We start from the raw sequence: 21,358 nt of genomic DNA, 5'->3' as shown, positions 1-21,358 counted from the left end.
AAATCACGTAGGGGTGCATTACCAAAATAATTAATTTAAAATTTTACATATATCACCCACACAGCAAATGCCGTGGCTGCTGCTAAAATGAGTCCAGTGCCCTTCAAAAACTGTGAGCATCTCTTATATCTCCCACTCACTCCCTTTTAGACATGCTTGTTTTCTTCTTTACTATGGGCATGCACTTAGTGTTAAGAACATCAATTTTGTGGAAAGGCTTTGGGTAAGAAATTAAATCTTCACTGCATTTATTTCAGCGTTGTCATTGTGTTTTGTGGGGCCAGGGTTTAACTCACTGAGTGCCCGTTGTAACACAGGCAAGAGGTGCACAGACCTAACTGCTGCCTGTGCCACGCTTCCTTCATCTGGTGCAGCCTCTGCGCTGGTCTGGATCAGTTAGTGTCAGCTGTTAAACTACGCCTAGACCATTCACAGTCCCGCCAGTTCTCTCAAGGGGTAACAGAGAGGTAGGGCCGCACCGCTGTGCTGGCCTTATACCACCATGGAATCCCATCAAGGCAATACTTCAAGTTCAGCACTGTTGTACCGAATTTAGGGCTTTTCTGTGCTAGTGCCACTGTGTTTGCCTATGTACCCCAAATAAGAGTTAAATATTGGAAAGCCTCACCTTTAAGTGCAGGAAAATAGCTGGTGGGTTTTGGTATTTGGGGGCGGGGAGGTGGTTTGGGGGTTGGTTGGTTTTTTTTGCTTTACTTCTGAAGAAAGGAGAACATGTCCTGTGCAGTTTCTGGTTTTGTGATCACATCCAAACCGTACCTGCTCTCCGGTAGCTATCAATATGCTGAGATTCTTGCCTCTTGTCAGTCTAATTTCTAGTTGGTGCAGGTTCTTGACATTCAGTGCTTTATCAAACATAGGCTGCTTGGCACCTATTACCACTGATCTCAGCATTGCTAATAAACAGCAACATCAAGGCCATATTTTCTGGTTCCTGTCAGACCACTGCTTTCCTGGGTGAAATAAAAGTCCTATTAACATGCTCCTCCTCATTGGCTCTGACAGTTTGATTAATTAGGCCCCCTCTTTAGATGACCTCTGCACTGACACGACAAGGAGGTGAATATAAAATGAATAGTTTGCCCACGTAATGGCCTACTGCAAGTTTCAGATTTTTATCAGATCAGACTGAAGTCCGGGACCTGTATTAAAACCTACAGTATACAGCCGTATACGGCTGTGGGTTATGAACCACAGGCTTTACAGCATGGTTAAAGAATTAAAAGCAAACGAATCCTAGCCATCCTGATATATTGGCTTCTCCTCTAAGAATTAATCTTTCCTTTACTCTCTTGACCATACAATACAAATCTAATTCGTTTACATTATCAAATAAAATGACCTTTTGTTTTCAACAGATTTTTTTATTGCCAGAAAATACAGTATGTTAACTCCGTGGTTATTCAGCCTCCCATAAAATACTAATATAAAGCCATTATTCTAGTGCTACTCTATTTAAATGTCAGTCTGCCTTTCTAGTATAAACCACCAGTTCATAGGCTTGTAACTCACCAGTAAAAAATTTACTTCAGGTGAGAACTTGGAATATGAGCTCACAACTTTTCTTTGGAAGTGTATTGTTTAAAAATGTGACTGTATATGATCCCAAGGGATCAACATGTAATTGTGAACCTATAGCACGGCATTCACAGCACCGGAACCATCTGATCGTGCCAGCACGTTGCTGGCTGGACTGTGCCCCTGCCTGGGGCTGGTGCTTTGCGGTTGCAGGAGAGAAGCAGTTCGGTCAGCCAGCTACGCAGAGGTTTTGGAACTACATTGCAATCGGACTAGGAGGCAGCTCAGGCTTTCCATAAAACCTGGAGTTTTGACTGGTGGTTGATGAGAAAGACATCTTCCCTACCTCTTTTTTTGCTTCTGCTTGCTTGCACTTAATTACGTTCCATTAACAATCTCTTGAGGGGAATTAGGTGTTGCGTGTTGCCTTGGAGAGATGTGGGGGTCAAAATCCTCTCTCCATCAAGGTGAGAACTGGAAAGAGCATGAATAGCATTTTGTTGGTCAGGTGGGGTCACTGATACTGAGGTAAAAATTCTACTACCTTGGTTTCTAAAGTTTTCATGGTAGTTTTTTTTCCCACCAGAAGAGTCAAATTAACTCTCATTCAGTCTGTGGTAATCTGCATCTCCCACAAACCTCTTTGAAGGGACAGCATGAAGGTGGGTGAGCCTAAAATTAAATGTTGTGTAAATTGACCAGCATGTAATGTGAGCTCCTTGTTTAATGATGTTGAAGCCAACAAAAGCGGGTGACCCATGCTTAAACAGATCCTTTTCAATTAAAAGAATGCTCCCTTTACCTCTCTGATGCCAAATGCTCTCCGCAGTCTTTTCAGCAGCTTCGGCTTCTTTTACGACCCTCATATGTTTTTTTTCCCCTCAGTCTCTTCTGTCATTTTTTTTCTTTGTGTTCATCTGTTGATCAAGTAACTGTATTACTTTATTTGATTTGCTAAATTGGCTCATACATAAGACAGCTCGTCCAGGTGATAACCTGAAAATGTTAGCTTATATTACTGGGGTCATGCTTGAGTGCTACAGCAGTTGGAGTTTTCGTTGGTTTGGGAGTACATTGCATCATTTCTTCAAGTTATTTGTTGGACTCCTTGTCACAGGCAGAGCAACAGGAGATAAAAGTATTTTTATGCTTATATATATATATACGCACACGCGCGCGCACATGTTGTATGCATGTAATATCGGGGATAGGATTTTTGTACGTGTGAACTTTGTTAGCATACAAGTCTCCTGAGGTTGCCTGAGCTGAGAAGGAGGTGTGATATGCATTTGGAGATCCATGATCACCCCTTTCCCCAGATGACTTGAGTTTCTTGGTTGACAGAATTTGACAAATTAAGTAGCAATGTTTTTGGATGAAGATTGGACAGGAATTGCTAACTTTCCCTTCCTGCAGACTCCAAAGTAGCATCGCAGTTTTCAGTAAAGGTGAAATTTTGAGCAGGCCAGATGTTAAATTTCTGCAGAAAGCAAAGGCTGTAATAAATGAAGAAAATGAAGCAAATCTGCATATCTTTTAAATAAATGACATTTCCTAAAACTTATAATTAAACCGTAAACCAGTATTATAGCTTAAAGTCCAGCTGTGATATTTTATACTGTACCTAAATGCTAAATAAGCATGTATTGTGACACTGGAAACGCGATTGTTTTGGCTGTTTTCATCTGGTTAGCGAGGGTAAGCGACTTGACATCCAGCTTCAAGAATAAGCTGAAAAGGAAGGTAGCACAGACTTCAAACAAACAAGAAATGCTGGGAGCATCCTGTGGCCTAATTATAACTAACTGTTTCCATTCTTTTCTGTAAATTTTCAGAAGATCATGTTACGAGTTCCTACAATTAAATATCGTGGGCTATGTGTACATGGAAGACTTAATACACGTGAACCTTCTTTGGTTTTCCTTCCAGGCATTCTGGAAAGTTTCAGTTTCTTCTTGAAGAATGCTAAGCAGCATTTTGAGCAAAACATAAATAAAAATAGTGATGGTATTTATAGATAAACAGCACCATCTGGCAATAAGCAATCTCAGTGTCTGATTTTAAATCATTGGAGTAGATAAGGATAATTGGCTTATTGTTAAAGACTAATGATGAAAATCACGGAGGCCAGCATTCTGTGTCTACCATCTGATTCACTTTAAGCAAATCACTTAGGTATATATTCTGGCAAATTTATTCTTGGTGTAGTCAATCTGGTTCTACACAGTACCTGTATAAACAGTGCTTATCTAGACTGTTCTGAGGCTAAATTAATTATTACTTGTAAGGTACTTGAAAAGGTTTTTGAAAGCCTTCAAGTTCCTGTGATTGTGATGCAGGTTTGTGCTTAGTGGGGTTTTGGGGCTGTTTTTTACTTTTTAGAAACAACAAACTGGTTTGTTAACTCTGGAAACCAGGTCAGGAAAAGCAAGGGCAGCCCAGACATCTGGAACGTAAGGGCACAAAGACTGAAATCTTTTCTTCTTGATTCTATGTGCTAGAGCATGGAAGTGTGTTATATGGAAAGCTGTAAAGCAGTGCAAAAATAAGACCTAAATTTAGCTCTGATGTAAGCCCGCTGTTTGAGAGACTTTCTAACTCAGGTTAATTTTGCGTCCTTTTTAGGTGTGTACTAACCATAGTTCTGCTGTGAGAGATTAAGAGTACTGGTGATGGGTTTCATTCCTAAGGTGGCACAAAACATAGATGTGGTGTCTAGTGGGTATTCTTGTAAGCATAAAACGGCAAGTCTCTCTTGTTTTCAGAGGATTATTATCTTCAGAGAACAAGAGAGTGAGAAAAATTACTTCTTTCAGGTAGCCCAGTTATTGCTTTTTCCCCCATCATCTGTGGCTGGGTTTTGCGCCATGGCTTGCAGAAGTAGTGACATGATCTGGTGTTCTCCCTCATTTGTTAGTCAGGGTTCAAACAGATGGGGCCTGCAAGAACAGGAGCTGGTACAGGGACTGACGAGGGGTTTTTTGGGGGGCCGTGGCCCCTCTGGGCAGCAGTGAACTGGTACGTTGGCTCGGCCAGCGGCTCGTAGGGACTCCCCGGCCAAAACGAATCCTCTGGGGAAAGACTCACCTTCCATGTTGGTTCATTAAGTTACATGTATTAAGAGCAGTACGGGGTGCAGAGGTGAAGTTACGTAAAGGTGCTGAAACACTACATAAAAACATGTATCTGGAATTCCTCTCGTTTGTGGCTTCGGCATTTATTAATGAATAAGCAATCGTGTTCTCTGACCAACATAGCCTTTCAGAGGAAACTCTGCGGAGACTCTCTAGTGATGCTAAAGAATTCTGTTTTAAGTAGCATTCAAAAACATGACGTTTCTAGAGGCTGTTTCTTAGGAACAAGAACCAAATTTACGAATAGGGCAGGCAGGCATAACTACTTTCGAGTGCTTTGTTATACTGCCCTAAATCTGGCACCATTTGTTTCACTGAAATGTAGCTTGCTTCTTTTAAAGGTAGCCATCTTCACTTAGTATTTTCCAAATGCTACCTCTATAAAGTATTCAACAGAAGCTCCAGGGTGCACTTACATCTGTACAGATTTTGCTTTTTTACATGTCACAGGAATGCACACTCCCCAGGTGAATCAAAAATAGGCACAAATATGCATGTGTTGGAGAGATCTTCACTTCCCTTTTGCTTTTGCTCAACTTTAATTTGTGTTGTCATTACAGAAACAGGGCTGCTAATAAAACCCTCTTCCAGATCTACCTGGGGTGGAAGCTGTGTCAATTTGCATTTCCTGCATGGATAATAAGAGGCATGCAGAAAATTAATTTAAGATGTAATACAACTAATGTATTATGATCACGTTTACTAGAAGAAACCAGGCACCCAAGTTTCATTCTGTAACATGCACAGTTGTTGAGCAAAATTGAATTAAAATTTCAGCCAGCTGCTTTTTTTCCTTTTCTTTCCTCTTTCCCCCTGGCCTGTCCCTCAGAATGGACATTCAGTTTATGTTGTGGTGAGGTCCTGGGCCAAAGAACTCCTTCCTCTAGACAGATATTCTATGATTCTCTATGTTTCTACAAAGACCACAAAATTCTGCCATAACAATTTGAGGAGTTCAGGCTCTTTTCAATCCTGCAGCATCCTTTTACATTTCAAGGGTGCAGGTAGCCTGCAGAGGGATGCAGTATGGGAATGAAGGGGAGAATGTGCCCACTCTGGAATGAGAAGAGGTTCTGCAAATCAGTCCAGCATGGTACTTCGTAGGCCTGAGGTGCTGCCACGGTGCTCCCATTGCCGTGCGGGAAACACAGTGTACTTACTGTATGGACCCAGCTGAGGCTGGTGCTAGCTTAGAGCAGGTCTATCCTTCAAGCCATCCTCAACCGTATGCAGCACAGAAACATGCAAGGTCTGATGCTTGCTTCTATTAGTAGGCCTTTGTAATTCTCTTCTTTTTAAAAGTAGAATGAAATTAGCCCTTGAGTCAAGTTTGAATTATTTTCATATTTTTGGGTTATTAAAATATCTCCCAGATCTCATTAAGTAAAGCCCTAAATAAAATAATTGCAATACAGTTAGGGATTGGAAAACCTCAGAAGATTTGAGGAAATTTCCTCTTTGATGAGCAATTCAGATACTTAAGCAAAGGTTGTCTGAGTCATAAACTTTAAAAATTCATCTACTCCCTTCCTCTCCTTTCCAGTATCCACTGGCTTCCTGGTGTCGTCCCCTCCTCTGCTTCATTCTTTCCCCCTCTCCTCAGGGAGCCCTGTGCTCTGCGTCCCGCTGTCCTCCCTGTCTTGTGATCCTCCGTGACATTGCTGGCATTTTAACCTCCTGCCTGTCTGCTCCTTTGGCCTCAAGTTTCTTAAACCCTGGCATGTTTTTATGTGTTTCTTTACACAACTTCCTTCTGTTTTCTTTTTTGTTTTCCCTTTTTTTAAATATGTCTTCCCCACAGAAGACAAGTTGTGGTCTTGAATACTGTCTCTGGTGCTCTGGTATTGTTAACACAAAACATGTGAACTGAGCAGATGTTTTATGTTCCTCCTCCAAAATGCATCACTAAGCATTCAAGACACAGGATAGAAGATGCCATTGGTATGGGCCATCAGAGAAACCAAACACTGAAAGTTATCCACAGAAGCAGCAGGCTTTAGATTTGGGGACCAGAGCTCAGTTACCTGTCAATAAAAGTTGGGGCAGCCTGTGAGCAGCAAAGGCAGAGATGTGCAGAGAGTGGGAGAGGGAAGAACTGCAAGATGCATAAGGGTGTTCTTTTCACGTACTGTTTTCCAGCCATATGGATGGCTAAAGCTGCACTTACTTCTCTATCTGTCCCTGTTTTAGGCGATAGTCTGGTCCAGATCAGCACATCCATGGAGCGTGCTGAATGGCAGCAGTTGAGGTCCTAGCTTTTTCTTTCTTGCCACTCAGAGATCCAAGCACAGGTCTCTATCTGAGGGGAGTCTAAGGTAAGACCTCCATTGACCAGTTTGTACAATCTGAGGTGGAAACTGAGAACAGCTTGGTGCAAGGAGCGTACCAGGTCACGCTAGCTTGTGGTGATGAGGTGGTTGTGGCCACTTTTCATTGTGGAGGACTGCTTCGTGGAGACTCTTTCCCTCCAAACATGGTGGATGTGTGAGGGTTGTGTTTCTCAAACATTTTGTCATTTAGACAACCAGCAAGCGTTTAGAGGTTGTAGTATGTGAGTTGAAAGAGAGAAAAAAACTACCAAAAAAATTTACCAGCAGTTGTTGAGGCTTCAGGGTTTTGTAACATTGTAAAAATCGCAGAACTATGTTTTAGAGACTTCCTGACTTCTGTGCAGGTCAGTATTAAGGAGATACATGCAGTAACGTGGCTAACTTAATCACAGTACTGGTAACCCACTTTCGTGAGAGCTTCAGCTGTTTAAAGATGCAGGGTAAGCAAAATCCCAAGGAACCAGGCCCCGTGATGCTTCTTTTGGTTGTGTGTTATTGTTCTCACTTTCTAAATGGGACACTGAGGCACAGCAGGTAAATGCTAGTGGGAATGAAATACAGCTCGAGCCACCAGACTGCGCCTTTTACTGGTATCACAACATTACATACAATGAGCACATTTAGGAAATCATTTAGCCTTTAGGATTTCCTGGTTGTTGTTACATTATGAAGAAGCATTTGAATATTCACTCAAGAAAGAGCTTAACCAAAAAAATGCTTTTGTAGCACTGAAGGCAAGTTTCAGAGCCTTCCCAGAAGCTCTTATCTTGTAAAATGTGCTTCCTTAATACATTGTGCGCTTGCCCTAGTCAGCCTTTTGTTTCCATGATTACACACACTCTCTTCCCCTTCTCCCTGCCCCATGCTACAGTCCCTTTTTGTGTGTTCCCACTAGGCACGCTCTGTCCATTGACTGAATGGAGACGGGCACGTGTGTGCTGCTCTGCCCTGGCAAACATTTGTGCACGGCGTTCAGGGTGGAGGGAGGAGGATTGAAAGGCTTTTCTCTTCTGTGCACAAAGGCCACTTTTTTTTTTTTTTCCCCCCTTTTGCAGTTTGTTCTCTGCTAGTCCGCTGCACTGCTGCAGCTTTCATCTAGGGGTGTGGTAGATACTTCGGGGATATGTCTGTAGGCTAGTCCTGTAACTGAACAAGTCTGGGAATGCATCTCGGTGTCCTGTCCCACCGTTTTTGTTCTGCTAATGGAACTGTCTCTCTCCCTCGTGAGCCAGGTCTGTGTGTTCAGTTTGAAAGCTGACAAAAATAAAGAGCATTTCATTATTGTTATTAGTTGTGTAGAAGTGCTTCCTGCTGCCATGCCTTTTAGACACCCCCTCGGCTGTTGTCCTGTGGAAGGAAACAGACTGAGATTTTTGCCTCCTGTGCACTTTACTCATTGGATTAAGGGTAAAATTGAAGCTTTTCTAAAAGACTGGGTAGCCTTAGAAATGAATGAATACATGGGATTAAAAACCAGGGAGATAATTTATTTTCTTTTAATCCTGTTTAGAAGTAACTGTTGAAATAAATGGATTTACTGTTGGAATCTAGAAGGTCTCATTGTACATTGACCTTTTGAGTTGTTGAACTCTGAGGATCAGGTAATTAAATTCACGAGCCAGAGAAGAGAGATACCATCCTTTAAAAATGTTAAAGTTCCAGAAGGAGTTGAAATTCCTGTATCACCGGGATGAACTTGGCCATGGCCTTGTGTCTCCTGTTTCCCCATGAGACGGTGTTGCTTCTGAGGTGTACACACCAAGGAGCGGTTGTGATTTTGTGTCCTAAAATGATGCTCCGTCACTGTACTCTTTTTTTAACGTAACAGTAAAATAGTAAAACTGTACAAAGTCACTTGGGAGAAGGGAGATCCAATCACCTGCTGAAGAGGCAGCTCTCTGCCGTTAAAAACAGATGGATTTGTGTGTCTCGTCAGGGGGTTCTCCCAAGGCACCTGCAAAAGGAGGGTGAGTCTTGTCGCAAAGCTTAAGATCCCCTCCTTCTTGGTATCGTGTCTCTTGCAGCACAAGGTGTGAAGATAATACGCAGCCTGCTGCATAAGCATTCTTTTAATTGCAGAAAATGTAACTTCCAAAATGCCAGGTGGAGGGGGATCTGTGGGGATTCCTGTGTAGAAATGAAGAACTGAAGAGAGCAGCGACGGGCCAGGTGTCTGCCTTTCACGAGGATATTCCCTGTGTCACATCTGGTGCCAGCATAACTGCTATCCCTAAATGATAAGGAGGCTTTGCAGTCAGGGGAGGGCTGAGCTGTCAGGTGAGCCGGGGATCAAGAATTATTGTGACGGTTTGATGGCATGTGAAGGATGTTGTGAAGTGCGGTGTGGTTCTGATGAGCAGAGGCTCAATTAGGTCCTCCCAGATGCGGGCTGACATGCCGGGCAAGCAGGACCCGCGTCATGCCGTGCATGGGGTATGAGGAAGTGTTCTGGTCCGTCAGACGTAAAATGACAAAATAATTTGTACTCTCTCATTACTAATCCCTGTGGTTTTTACGTCTATGCCTCCCTTGAGGCATTATTCAACAGCTGATTGCTTTCTTTTCTTGCCAGCTACTTAAAAATGAAGTATACTATTAATGTTTTTACGAGTTAACTGAAATCTTTTACTTAGAACCTCATAGGAAAGAAAAATATGTCAGATCTTAAATATGGTTACTAATGACTAAGTAGCCTTTACTAATTATTTGCACCTGATTGCAACTTACCACAGGTGGGTGCAGCCAAAGTTCATTATAGACACTTCTTCCTAGACATGAGGTGGTTTCTCCCAGTACGGAATCAGCTCAAGATGTTCCAGAAGGCACGTAACTACATGCACAGTTTTTTTTCCTCTAAATTATTTAGAAGTTGAGAGCAACTCTATTTAACTCTTACGTATGCAAAACAGGGAACTAATGGGAGTGAAATATCCCTATCCAATATCCCTTGATAGGATGCTACCTACCTACAGTGCAGGCTTTGTCTTTCTTGCAGACATTTAAAGTTTGCTGGGGGTAAACAGCTATTCATCAGTCCTCTCATGGGATTCACAGTACATCAACTCCATTTTGTCTGCACTGCAACACAGCGTAGCGCAAACATCGGATGACCTTCCTTGTGATCTCATCTAAACCTGAATCTGTGCCATAAAGCCGGTTTTTTTTCCTTACTGGTGGTGTTCTGAACACATCCTCTTTCCTCTTGGCTTTCTGGCGAGGCCTGAACTGCCTCAGAGACGCAGGGGCCGCTGACTCTCGGTTTGTCTAGCGAGGGCACAGTACTCTCATTGAATATGCAGTATGGGTTCGTGGTTTACATGGCTGAAACCTAAATCTGTAATCCAGGTGTTCTTCCAGTCGTGCCCTCTCTTCTCCCCGATTTATTCACTTTGTATGAAAATATTTGGTATATTAAAGAAGTACTTGACCGTCTCTTTTGTGTACATGCTGCATAATGGGGAAGGTTTCTCGAAAGTTTTCTTACAAGTGGATTCCCATGTGGTGCCTGTTAGTCACAGCTAATTACAGAGGCTGGTGAATGAAGAATATATTGGAGCTCAGGTTCCCCTCCTCCTCCTCCCCCAGTGCTTCAGAAGAAAATAAAATAAAAAACCTGCAGACAAGTCCAGGTTTTTCTGTGGCTGTAGTCTCCAAAGAGCTCCAGAGAGATCACAGATGTGGTTTCACATTTCAGGTTTAACTATGGTATAATAACTACAGTATTACTGCAGGACAAATGCAAGTGGGGAAAGAATCATTAATTGACAGTGAAAAGTTCAACCTATGTTCTGTGTGTTTGTTTTTTAAGCAGCTGAATGTTTAGCCAGACCATATTTTAACTTTTAACTGCAGCCCTGAAGGTTACGATAATCTTGATAAGTTAAAACCTAGGAGCATTAATAGGAAAGGAAATTTAGATATGTGTTTCAGAAAGGTCAATCACAGAAAAGCAGAAACACTTGTGATTTTGTTAAAGCTAAGACACATGCTTCAGTTTTAATTCAGTTACATACAAACCTCCTGTGAGGTACGCTGCCCTTAGTTTACAACATGAACTTTTTAAAGTGTTTCAGTGGGTGCAGAGTAAGCCAGCAGTGAGAGGTGAAGTTTCATTGCTATGCACATGAGGAACCCATAGCTCACATAAAACGTTTAACTAACATCTAATTTTCTTATCTTTCGTTAGCGTTCATCCAGCATCCAGGAAGTCTGCTAGGTTGAACGAGTTCCTGTGTGTGTGTAATACAAGTGTTAGTTCAGTAGGACTACATGGGATATGTCTATTATTTGTTACTAAGGCACCAGTGACCTTCCTGCTCCTACATTAGCAGCGCCTGCTGTTTTCCCATGCTGCCGATTGTCAGGGATTCAGACCATACGTATAACCGGGTATAATCTTCTTTGGTCAAATTCTTGTCTCTGGAAAACAAACTACTTTAATTACAAGAAATAAAAATTAGAGATGTAATCTCGGCAGGAAATTTCCACTTAAATGCATATTCGAGGCTGAAAAATGCATAATTTAGAGGGTGCAGGAGGCAGATTACATAATGAAAAGATGTAGGACTCTTAATGATCTCTCTCTTTTTAACAGGTATGCTTTTCTTTAAGGTCGGTTTGTGGTTGGTTTCTCCCCCCAATTTTTATTTTTTATTTTCAAAACTGCAGTACACAGAAGACTGCAGGAGTAGCTTGAACTCTCAGAAAGATGCCCCCAAATGACTAGGGCTGAGACAGGAGTGTCCTACCTAGAGAATGAAGCAATCCAGTCTAAATATGGTGCCTGAGCTCTAGGAAGAACACACACATGGATCAAACCTCCTAAAATTAGTACAATACTAACAGCTGTATGAAAAGTTGTTACTAACAGGTGCAAATATTACAGTGTCTCTTCAGAACAATTGCTCTGTGTACCTACCTGATAAGGAAAGGCTTTATTATAATCTACCTGCATCAAAATGATTCAGTTTGGCTGGTACACATTGAAGAAGTACTCCTGGAAGGTCTGGTTTTCATTACTACGTGCCTGGGTTGATGGATAAACCAATGTCTCAGAACAACGTTATGCTATGATGCTGGAGACTGAGGATCTCCATTTTCCTTAAGAAATACTAAATGAATTTTAAATTGTAAGATCTGTTGAAAAAGTCACTGTGAGGCTAAACATCGTGTGATCCAGACCTCTAGGAGGCTCAGGAGCTCAAAGCCAAGTTATGTGACAATGTTCTGATACAAGAAGTGCTCAAAGGAGCAAGTTAGAGTTCAGTGAGATATCGTAGTACAGACGGTACTTATAACTGCGGCATCGTACAGCCTTCCTGTTGGGCTGTTACCCACTAGCTGTCCTGTGCTGTGAGAATTTGACTCTTGCCTCCAAAAAACTTTTGAGATTTTTGCTTGTTTTGGTAGCTAACATAAGGAAGGAGTTCTTATGTTTGAACATCCCCAGACTTTGGAAAAAAGCTTTAGATTTAGACTGTGTTATTTTAACTTTTTTCCCTTTCTCTCTAGTGAGTAAACGCCCCCAGGGCTGAATACTCTTGAAGTACAGAAACAGCATAGGATATTAATCTAAATTCAAATGTAGAGATTTAGTGTATGTATGTATTTGAACCAGTTTGTTTTAGAGGCATCCCCTTCAAAAAGGCTGTCTGCAAGTAATCTCTGAAGCACAGAAATTGTTTTAATTCAGAAAAATTGGAGAAGGGAAGAGATTTTTATTTTACACTGATGCAGTTAATTTTATTTTCCCCCAAAGGACACCGTGGTTTAATGGATGGGGCTTTAACCTACCCAGAGGTCAGTCTTTGCTAGACAAGTGGAACCTTATTCCTGAGGGAATTGATATACTAATGACACATGGACCTCCCCTTGGTAAGTGAAACAAAAGCTGTGTGTGATTTTTTGCATGTGAATTTTACTTTCAAAATAAGCAAAATTAATAATGCTGTAATACAGCAATACTGTAATTGCACCCTCACTCAAAACTACAAATTAAAAAGTCTTTTTGTAAGAAATGTAAAGTGATGATTAGGCTTAGCAGATCTGTGATCTTCCAGGTGTTTTCTTAATAAAATCTAAATTTTTTCTTAAACTCAAGCTAGAGAAGATCAAACACCTGATTCCATAGCCATTATAGTTTGACATTTTATTTAAGAACAGTATTCATCTAGCAAACAGTTTCCAATCTCATATGATTTTTCAGAGATTGACCAAAACTTTTAAAACATTTTTGCACTACAATGACTTGTTTCCTTAAGGTTTTAGAGTACGCAGGCAAGAGTTCAGGAGTATGTAGTCACATATTCTCCTTGATAATGTCCTTGTAAACTTAGAATATGTAACGGTAGTTTTAAAGACATTAATTGGTTTATAGCAAATTTGTGAAGGAATAAAATTATGTTCTCAGATAATTGTTCCTTACTTGAACTAATGACAGGTGAGCACAAGTCTATGAATGCATAATTTGTTTTTACATTAAGTAGTTGAAGTTTTTCATTTAGTTAAATTTTGCTTGCCTTGTAAATGTGAGTAATTCACTGATCCCCATTTTAATTCTGATTTCTAAACTAAGTTCTGATAGTCTCAAAAAGACACCAAGATGATCATTCAGCAGAGGCAGGAGTACTCAGTTTTGGCATATCTAAAGTCATTAAATCCCACACTAAAACCATTTGAAAATTCCCACTGTTTTTCCCTATCCTGTACCCCACAGGATAGTATCACGTATTATTTACTGCTTTTCTTTAAGACATATGTGGCAAGCAGTCTAGGACCGTATTTTAAATATTTCAGTCGGTTTTACAACAGCTGAGCATCTGCCTTTTTTAAATATGCCTTATCAGGATAAGAAAGTGTGTCAGCCTCTTCTTCATTACCGTTATTGTTAGTAGACTGTGATTTTTGTCAGGGTTTTAGTAAGCTCTTGAAATCCGAGGGGTCAGATCATCAAATGATCACGTGAAGTCACTGACTTTTGAGATGGTAGTGAATATAAAGAAAACTTCCCAGAATTGCAAGGTGCCATTATAAAACAGCATTTAAGTGCTACCAGGCTGGCTCAGTGCTCTCAGAGCTTCTCAGTGACCATGGAGTCAGGAATTAATGCACGCTTATGGTTTGTACCACAATTAAGAGTCAGCAATCTAAGCAGAGCTAAGGAAAAAAAAAAAGTACAGAAAGTTTTTGACCAGTAATGTACTTATCACTCCTTTCATATCCTGGTTACTCTTTTAATACTACTTAGAGAATGTTGTAAGACGATCTGCAAATTCTTTTTAATCTTACTAGAGCTACCAGCATGCTGCTTTGATAAAGCAGCGATACACCATCCACTGACAGTGGAGCACACCGGATATTGAAAACCAGAGCTTTGAATAGCACTCTTTTAATCTGTTTATTTTCCCAAAGAAGCAAAAAACCCCACAAGCATGTTTATAATGTTTCCTGGGTGCTATTTTAAATGGGTTGCTAATCCATCTGCTCTGAATTGGGTTCATAGAGAAATACTGTGATGCTGCAGACACTAATGAGTGCTTTAATTGAATAAGCGTACTTAAATTTTGGGTTTGATGGAGGTAATGAAGTTCAATTTCAAAAGGTTGGCACCTTATTTTAACTACAGACACAGATTAGGTGTTAGTACTGTGCCTAAAAGGAGGGGGTCTAAGTCTCAGCCTGCATGATAATATTGACAAAATGCTGCTTTTTAAATTACATAAATACTAACGGAGTTTGAGCTGTAACTGGACTCTTTGTTCTCTCCAAAATCCAGTCAAGTTCATGTCACAACATGTTTTTACTACCTGGGATAAACTTGGCACAGGGTGTAATTACTTTAAAGTTAGTAGAACGGTGCTACAGTTGGATGTGGCTCCTGATTTCCCTTTTACTGCTCCTCATTCTCCTTGCCCTGCTGATCCTTTTCCGTGCTAGTCCAGGCAACAGACTTCTGTAATAACTGATGTCAAGTTTTGTGCCTTTTCCCATATTATCCGTAGGACTGAGAGGCAACGTAGTCAACTAGCACTAGCTTGTTGGAAGCTATTTTGCTACATTGCTTGTCGTTGGTGACCAGGGACTCAGAAGCAACCTGACATTTGTAGACCGTGGTCCTCTGGGAGTTGTGGGAGACTGTATTTTTAATCTTTGGTGTGGCAGAGGTATTGGGTTGTAGATCAGCTGATCTTCTTGAGGTATTTCGTTTCTGGAGTAACCACCTAGAGCTGGCTTGGGAAGCTGACTGCTGTAAGAGCCAAGGGAAAGGGAAGAAAAATCTGCAGCAGTGCCAGGAATAAATGTCCCAGGGTTTCAAGGTGGAAGATGAGTTTAAACCTATAGTTTAAAAAAGCAAATCACATCCAGAAAAATATTAATGCAGGTGGAGGGAGGAAATCTTAAAGAAGCCAAAGTGACAGTGATACATTTCTTAAAAGCCATTGTGTGCTTTAATGGAGAGGTTACGACTACAGATAATGTAATAAACCTTCCGTGAATTATGACTTCCTGAAAGACTACGTGAAACCTTACCTGAATAGAGCAAATTAATAGTATTGATTGCATTTTGCCTTCAGGTTTTCGAGACTGGGTTCCAAAGGAGCTGCAGAGAGTGGGTTGTGTGGAACTGTTGAACACGGTGCAGAGGCGAGTGAGGCCCAAACTCCATGTCTTTGGTGGGATTCATGAAGGTAAGGAGCAGCGCTACTCCTCTCTTTGATCTCAGGCTGGTTTCAAAGAAGCGCGTTTCACTGGTGTATTGCAAAGGATGGATAATGGCATACTGGACTAAAGTAGGTAGGGAATTGAGGGGAGCGATTGCATGCACAGCACTTTGTAAATTTATGCCAGAATTAAAACAGACTGTTTCAGGAACGTGTGCTACTTTTAGCCACCTACATCTTTCACTATGCAAAGGTTGTATTGTACAGGTTATTTGAAAGCAATTCAAATTTTGACAAACTTGGTTAGAGAAACAGATGAGATTCCCCACACTTGCAAGCCAAAATGAAAATTATCCCCATTATTCCAAGCACAGGAGCCAAGAAAGGTGCTAGAAAAAAAAGAAAATCAAAGACAACTTACTGTCTCAGCTCACCTCCCTCAGCGTGTAAGGAGAATGGGAAAGAGGGCATCTTGAGTCAGACACCAGGAGGAGAGATTGCCAGAGCTCTGCATACATTTCTGAAAGCATCCTGTAATACAGTTTGTACTGTGTATGCTACCTTCCAGCAGTCTCATATTTTAGAAAAGATATTTCCCCACTGTCAGCACCAGATCAGGCAAGTGTGAAGCTTCGGAAACAATAAGCTCAGTTTGTGGCAGTGGAAGAGACTGAGAGATTAAATCCATTTTAGAGATACTTAAATATTTAATACAATTTTGTAGCTTTCATGTGGCTGAGAGACACACACTAGGAGTTCTGCCTGAGAGAGAGTGTAAGGGTATGTGACCCTAGAACTCAAAATTACACATTAAATGCTTTATATTGTCCCCCCTGGAGGTTTCTCCATTGACTCTAATTAGGTTCTCCATAGGCTTAAAGATTTGGAGGACTTCATAAAAGAAAAATAAAAAAGGACAGCTTTCTCAACTAGTGGTGTTGGTTTTTCTGAAGCCCTTGTGACTTCATACAGTGAGTTTTATGCCAGGTATCTGTAAATAAAGAGTTTATAATGGAAATACTGACATGACCTTAAGTATAGTGGCATGAATAGCAGTCTTTTAATGCACCCAGGAAAAGATTGGATATTTTGTATAAATATTAATCCTTGCATATTAAGAATATGTGAATACAGCAAGACTTCCAGCTAAAACATGTAAATTGTCTCCAGCCTTTGTAGGCACACCGGATGATGAAACTTCTAGTTGTGTTAACTAATGGGAGAGGAAGGTATTTTAATGTACAAGATCATTATTATGAGAAAGCACCAAGGAACCATGTGTAGCACCTTACATTTAAATCTCATAGGAAAGGTGGTAGCACATATTAAAAGTGAACATTCAAATACATTCTTACAAGAATAACTACAAAAAAAGTTAAAATCCTGTTTAGTACTTACGCAGAAGACATAAGAACAGCTTGTTTCAGTACAGAAAGAAATAGCCAAGTGTTAAGAGCATTATCTTACCGTGCAATTAATTCTCATCCAACTCCAGCCGAGATGAACATGCACCACATTCCATTAAATCAACGGAGGCTATACACAAGTTTTGGTGATGCAGGTTTTTTCCCTGGTTGATAAGCAAGAACAACCGCAAACAAGGTTTTTCCCACCATGAGATGATCTAAATCAAAATTGCCAGTCTAAATAAATAAAGTAATACGGGCGGACAGTGCAGCAATTCTGAAGTGATTATTCTTTCTGATAGACACTGTGGGTAGCTGTATTTATCTTAGCTTTCAGACAGCAGTGATCTGTACTGTATCATAATGGTTTAAAAGAAAAACATTTTTTCCCTGTGGGTTAGCAATGGGAAGTTCTCTTCCTCCATGAAACTCTGATTTTTTTTTTTTTTTTTTTAAAGTACATTTGGTGCCAAATTGTTCCAAGATTTTTTCTAGCTTCTTTGTTAGCTTTTTGTGGATGTCAGCTGAAAACAATGGCAAAGCTTTCTCTTGCCTTTTGCACTGGTGGAACTGGAGCCCCTATCTCCTTGTCCTTGAGAGAATGTCTGTAAGAGGAGAGCTTCTGCCTTCTCAGTATCTCTGTACTTTTGTTATAATTCGTTTTCTCACATCACATTTGCTGAATTGAAGGCTCAGGTGTGACTCAATTCATGGGTTGCTATAGTTTGTTCCACTTGCCCAAAATTAACTGGAGTGCACAACCCTCTGTTGTGTCCTATTCCTGTGCGGCAAGTGGGAGAGAAGGCAGAGGCCAGAGAGAAACGGCATTGCTGCTGGTTCCTCGGACGCAGTCTGAACAAGAGCATTGCTGGCCAGATGTTTAGAAGGCTGAGAACAGCCTTCAGCGTCCTGAAACTGATGCCATAGTGTTACTGAGGAGTCAAGTCCTTGGCATGCTGAAAAAGCTGTGATTAATATTCACTTCTTCTTGCTTTTTTATTTGGGAGTGAGTTATCAAGATCACGTCATAATGAAAAGCAGTCATCTCTTTAACCTTCACCTCCATTTTCTGCTTAAGCCAGGGGTCAGCCATTGACCTCCAGTGCTCTCCTGTGTTTATAGCAGGAGATTCCTTTCCTTAGTCACCATTTTCACTAGCAGATAACATACATACGTGTGTGTGTGTGTGTACACGTACATACGTATGTACATACGTATGTATAAATATACATACATATAAATATACATGTATAATATACATAAATACACGTATGTATAAAATATACGTACGTATGCACATACGTACATATATTTTACACCAGCTTGGCAGTCCTATGATGAGGAACTGGATGATAGGGGCTAGCATGGGGAAAGCTTACTGGGTTCAGTTCGTTGCCCAGAGCCCAGACAGGGGGTTTTGTAGGCGAAACCAAAGTCACTTCTAAATTTTTTTGTTCCCGATTGGTCTTTTTCTTCTGACAGACATTACAGGCATGCACACTACAGCTCACTAATTAAGTAATTAGAAGAAGTACCTGTGTGGTTTTGTCTCTGTTTCTGCTGTATCCAGTTGCAACAGAGGATTTTCCATGGCGGGGGGAAAGTTTGTACATAAAACAAAAGCACGAGTTCTTATTTCAAATACAGTACATTGTATTTTTGCAGTCAAGCCTTTGCGGCAGCTTTCAAGAGCTTGTATCATTTTGAAGGGATTAATTTAATTTTATTCCAAAGCATTGATCCCACGACAAGCTTTCAGTGCAGCTGCCCACGGGCAGTATCGTTTGTTTGTATTACGGTAAGTGTGACACTTTCTCCCTACAGGTTATGGCATTATGACAGACGGTTACACAACGTACATCAATGCTTCAACGTGTACAGTCAGCTTTCAACCAACCAACCCTCCAATTATATTCGACCTTCCAACCCCTCAAGGATCATGAAGCACTACTGCACATTTGGAACTGGGGAAGGTCTATAAACTGCCATTTTCTAATTATAAAACTTACATTCTGTTACATGTTTATTTCAAAATTGGGGGGGGAGGGAGAATTTTGGGGAACCATGGGGGGTTTGTTTTGGGGTGGGTTTGGGGTTTGGGGTTTTTTGTTTGTTTGTTTGGGTGGTTTTTGTTGGGTTGTTTTGGGTTTTTTTTTTTTGTAAATTGCTGGTACAAAAGAAACAAGAAGAAAAGTTAGAGGTTGTGCTTTTTGGAAATGCAGCATTCATTTTAAATTGATAAAGCGTTGTGAATTTGTAAAATGAATTTTGTTTTTCAATAAATTTGCCATTGTAAATTGTTATAGTGTTCTCAAAAGGACAGCCAAGCTTTCTTTTAATAAGTGAGAGACCTTATTTTAATATTATATTATAAGCTAAAAAATAGGCAGCATTTAAAAACACCCAAATTTGCACAACTTATGTTATTGTCGGGGTTTTTTTAAGTGTCTTCTTTTTCCCTAGGTCTAAATGTTAGCTTTTCATCTCCATTTATATCAATTTTTTTAGTAGCACAAACAATATTTTGGGGTCCATTTACCTCTTGATATGTGTGCATGTACTGAAACTTGTTTCTATTAGAATGCAGCAAGGGGAGAATAGACTTCTCCATTGTTTGTCTCTACCTGCTTTATACGTTAAAGACTGATATAGATAGCCACAGCCTGTATGTGATATCTACCTTTTATTGTTTGTTTTTAAATTATTTTAGCTTTAAAAGACTGGGGGTGAAAGCTGCAAAGTGCAGGTATTTCATGCAGTAAAAAAAAAAAAAAATGTAAATGCGGACTCCTTTTAAATATGAATTTATATATATATGTATTTTTTGTGCATTATAACTAAGCTAGGATTTAATATTGCCGGTATAGCATCTGCAAAATTATGCTGTACAGCACATCTAAATTATGAAGGATGTGTCACATTTTCCAAGTGCTCAAGGCCTTCAAGAGCCCGAGTTAAATCTTTGTCGTAGTTCAGGCATGTATAGAGTCAAATGGATACAATCAAGCCTAACTAAAATAAGGCTTAGTTGTCCTTTATATTTAAATATTCTTCTTGTCTTTTTATTTCCTTTTTCTTATTTTGCACTGTGTGTAAATGCAATCTCGCTAGCACAAAATATTGATGCAGATAGTTATTTCTGTTCTATCACTGTAAATGCTATTGAGCTTTGTTCTGTTTTATGTTACCTTGTTAATGGAATTTAGAAAAGCAGTTGTTTCTTTAAATTTATTGTGATATTATATCTAGCGGCCTTTATATGCAAATAAAATTGCAAGATTTTTAAATATGTGGTTTAAGGGAATTTTGCATTTTTCTGTGGCATTAACAATTGGGGGGGGCAGTGATAAGGGTAAGTAAGAACTTTTCTATTTCTCAATAAATTTTTATTGCTTACCATTCATAGGATGTCAGTTGGGTCAATAAAGCACTCAGACTTTTCCTTCCGTTTCTCTGCCATCCATCTTTCCATTCCTTTTACACAGAAGAGATTTTTGTCTTCAGATGTTGTAATTCAGTGCAGCCAAGTTTGCGCAGTTAAGCCTTGTAGGATACTATTCCAGACAACAAGAGGAAGAATTGATTAGGCAGTAACCTTTGTACTTCCTCACTTGGTCATTAGTACCGAGCTGCAGGTGCCTTATGCTCATCCCCGATGGGTTAAGAAATGAATAGTCATAGATGAAATATATCAGGTTTTATCTGGCTCTCTTCTCAGTTTTGTGGCTACAGCGGGATCCACCACCGGCCAGAGAATTGCAGGGGAGTGTGGTTCAGTGTATGCCAGTAGAATGGCAAACACAACAGGACCTGCTGGTGTTGCTGCAATACAGGTAAGTATATAATACCAGAATCTTGTTGAAAAATAGAACTTACAGCTCTGCAAATCCGTTTTCAAACATGAGAAGATAAGGCACTGTTTTCATGAATCTGCATCTGCAGTAACGTGAAACAAGATCTGGAGAGCCACAGAGTATTCCCATTTATCTTAGCAGGTTGTTAACTTTTGACATTATTTTGATACAAAGGTTATAGACAACAAATTCTAGGCTCTTACAGCAGAGCGCTACTTCGAGGACTGCTGCTCGTGTATTTCGATGCAATGCGCATTACACATAACTATGGAGTTAGGCTGAAATTTTCAGATTTATAAGGCTGCTATACCAACGTCTTTTCTGGGAAAGAAGCTGCTGTACCTCTTAAATCTAGTTATTGTTTTGTATGTGGAATTTCTTGTCAGGTTTCCTCAGTCTTAAATGGTATCTGCCCTGCTTTGCTTGCAGTGCTGATTA

General features: G+C 40.3%; 1 protein-coding gene across 4 annotated transcripts in view; it reads left to right on the top strand.

The window, feature by feature from the left end:
* MPPED2 (metallophosphoesterase domain containing 2) overlaps positions 1-19,128 on the top strand; it is a 110,982-nt gene extending 91,854 nt beyond the window's left edge. For all 4 annotated transcript variants that reach the window (XM_075502048.1, XM_075502049.1, XM_075502050.1 and 1 more), the window contains 3 exons: positions 12,759-12,874; positions 15,574-15,687; positions 18,891-19,128. In XM_075502048.1, coding sequence (XP_075358163.1) covers positions 12,759-12,874; positions 15,574-15,687; positions 18,891-19,009 — 349 coding nt within the window. In that variant the 3' untranslated portion in view covers positions 19,010-19,128. The remainder of the gene's footprint in view (positions 1-12,758; positions 12,875-15,573; positions 15,688-18,890) is intronic.
* The last annotated feature ends 2,230 nt before the right edge of the window (positions 19,129-21,358 follow it).

The sequence above is a fragment of the Mycteria americana genome, chromosome 5, assembly GCF_035582795.1.
Source record: "Mycteria americana isolate JAX WOST 10 ecotype Jacksonville Zoo and Gardens chromosome 5, USCA_MyAme_1.0, whole genome shotgun sequence".
NCBI classification, from domain to species: Eukaryota; Metazoa; Chordata; class Aves; order Ciconiiformes; family Ciconiidae; genus Mycteria; species Mycteria americana.
This window is presented reverse-complemented; position numbering and strand designations above follow the sequence as displayed.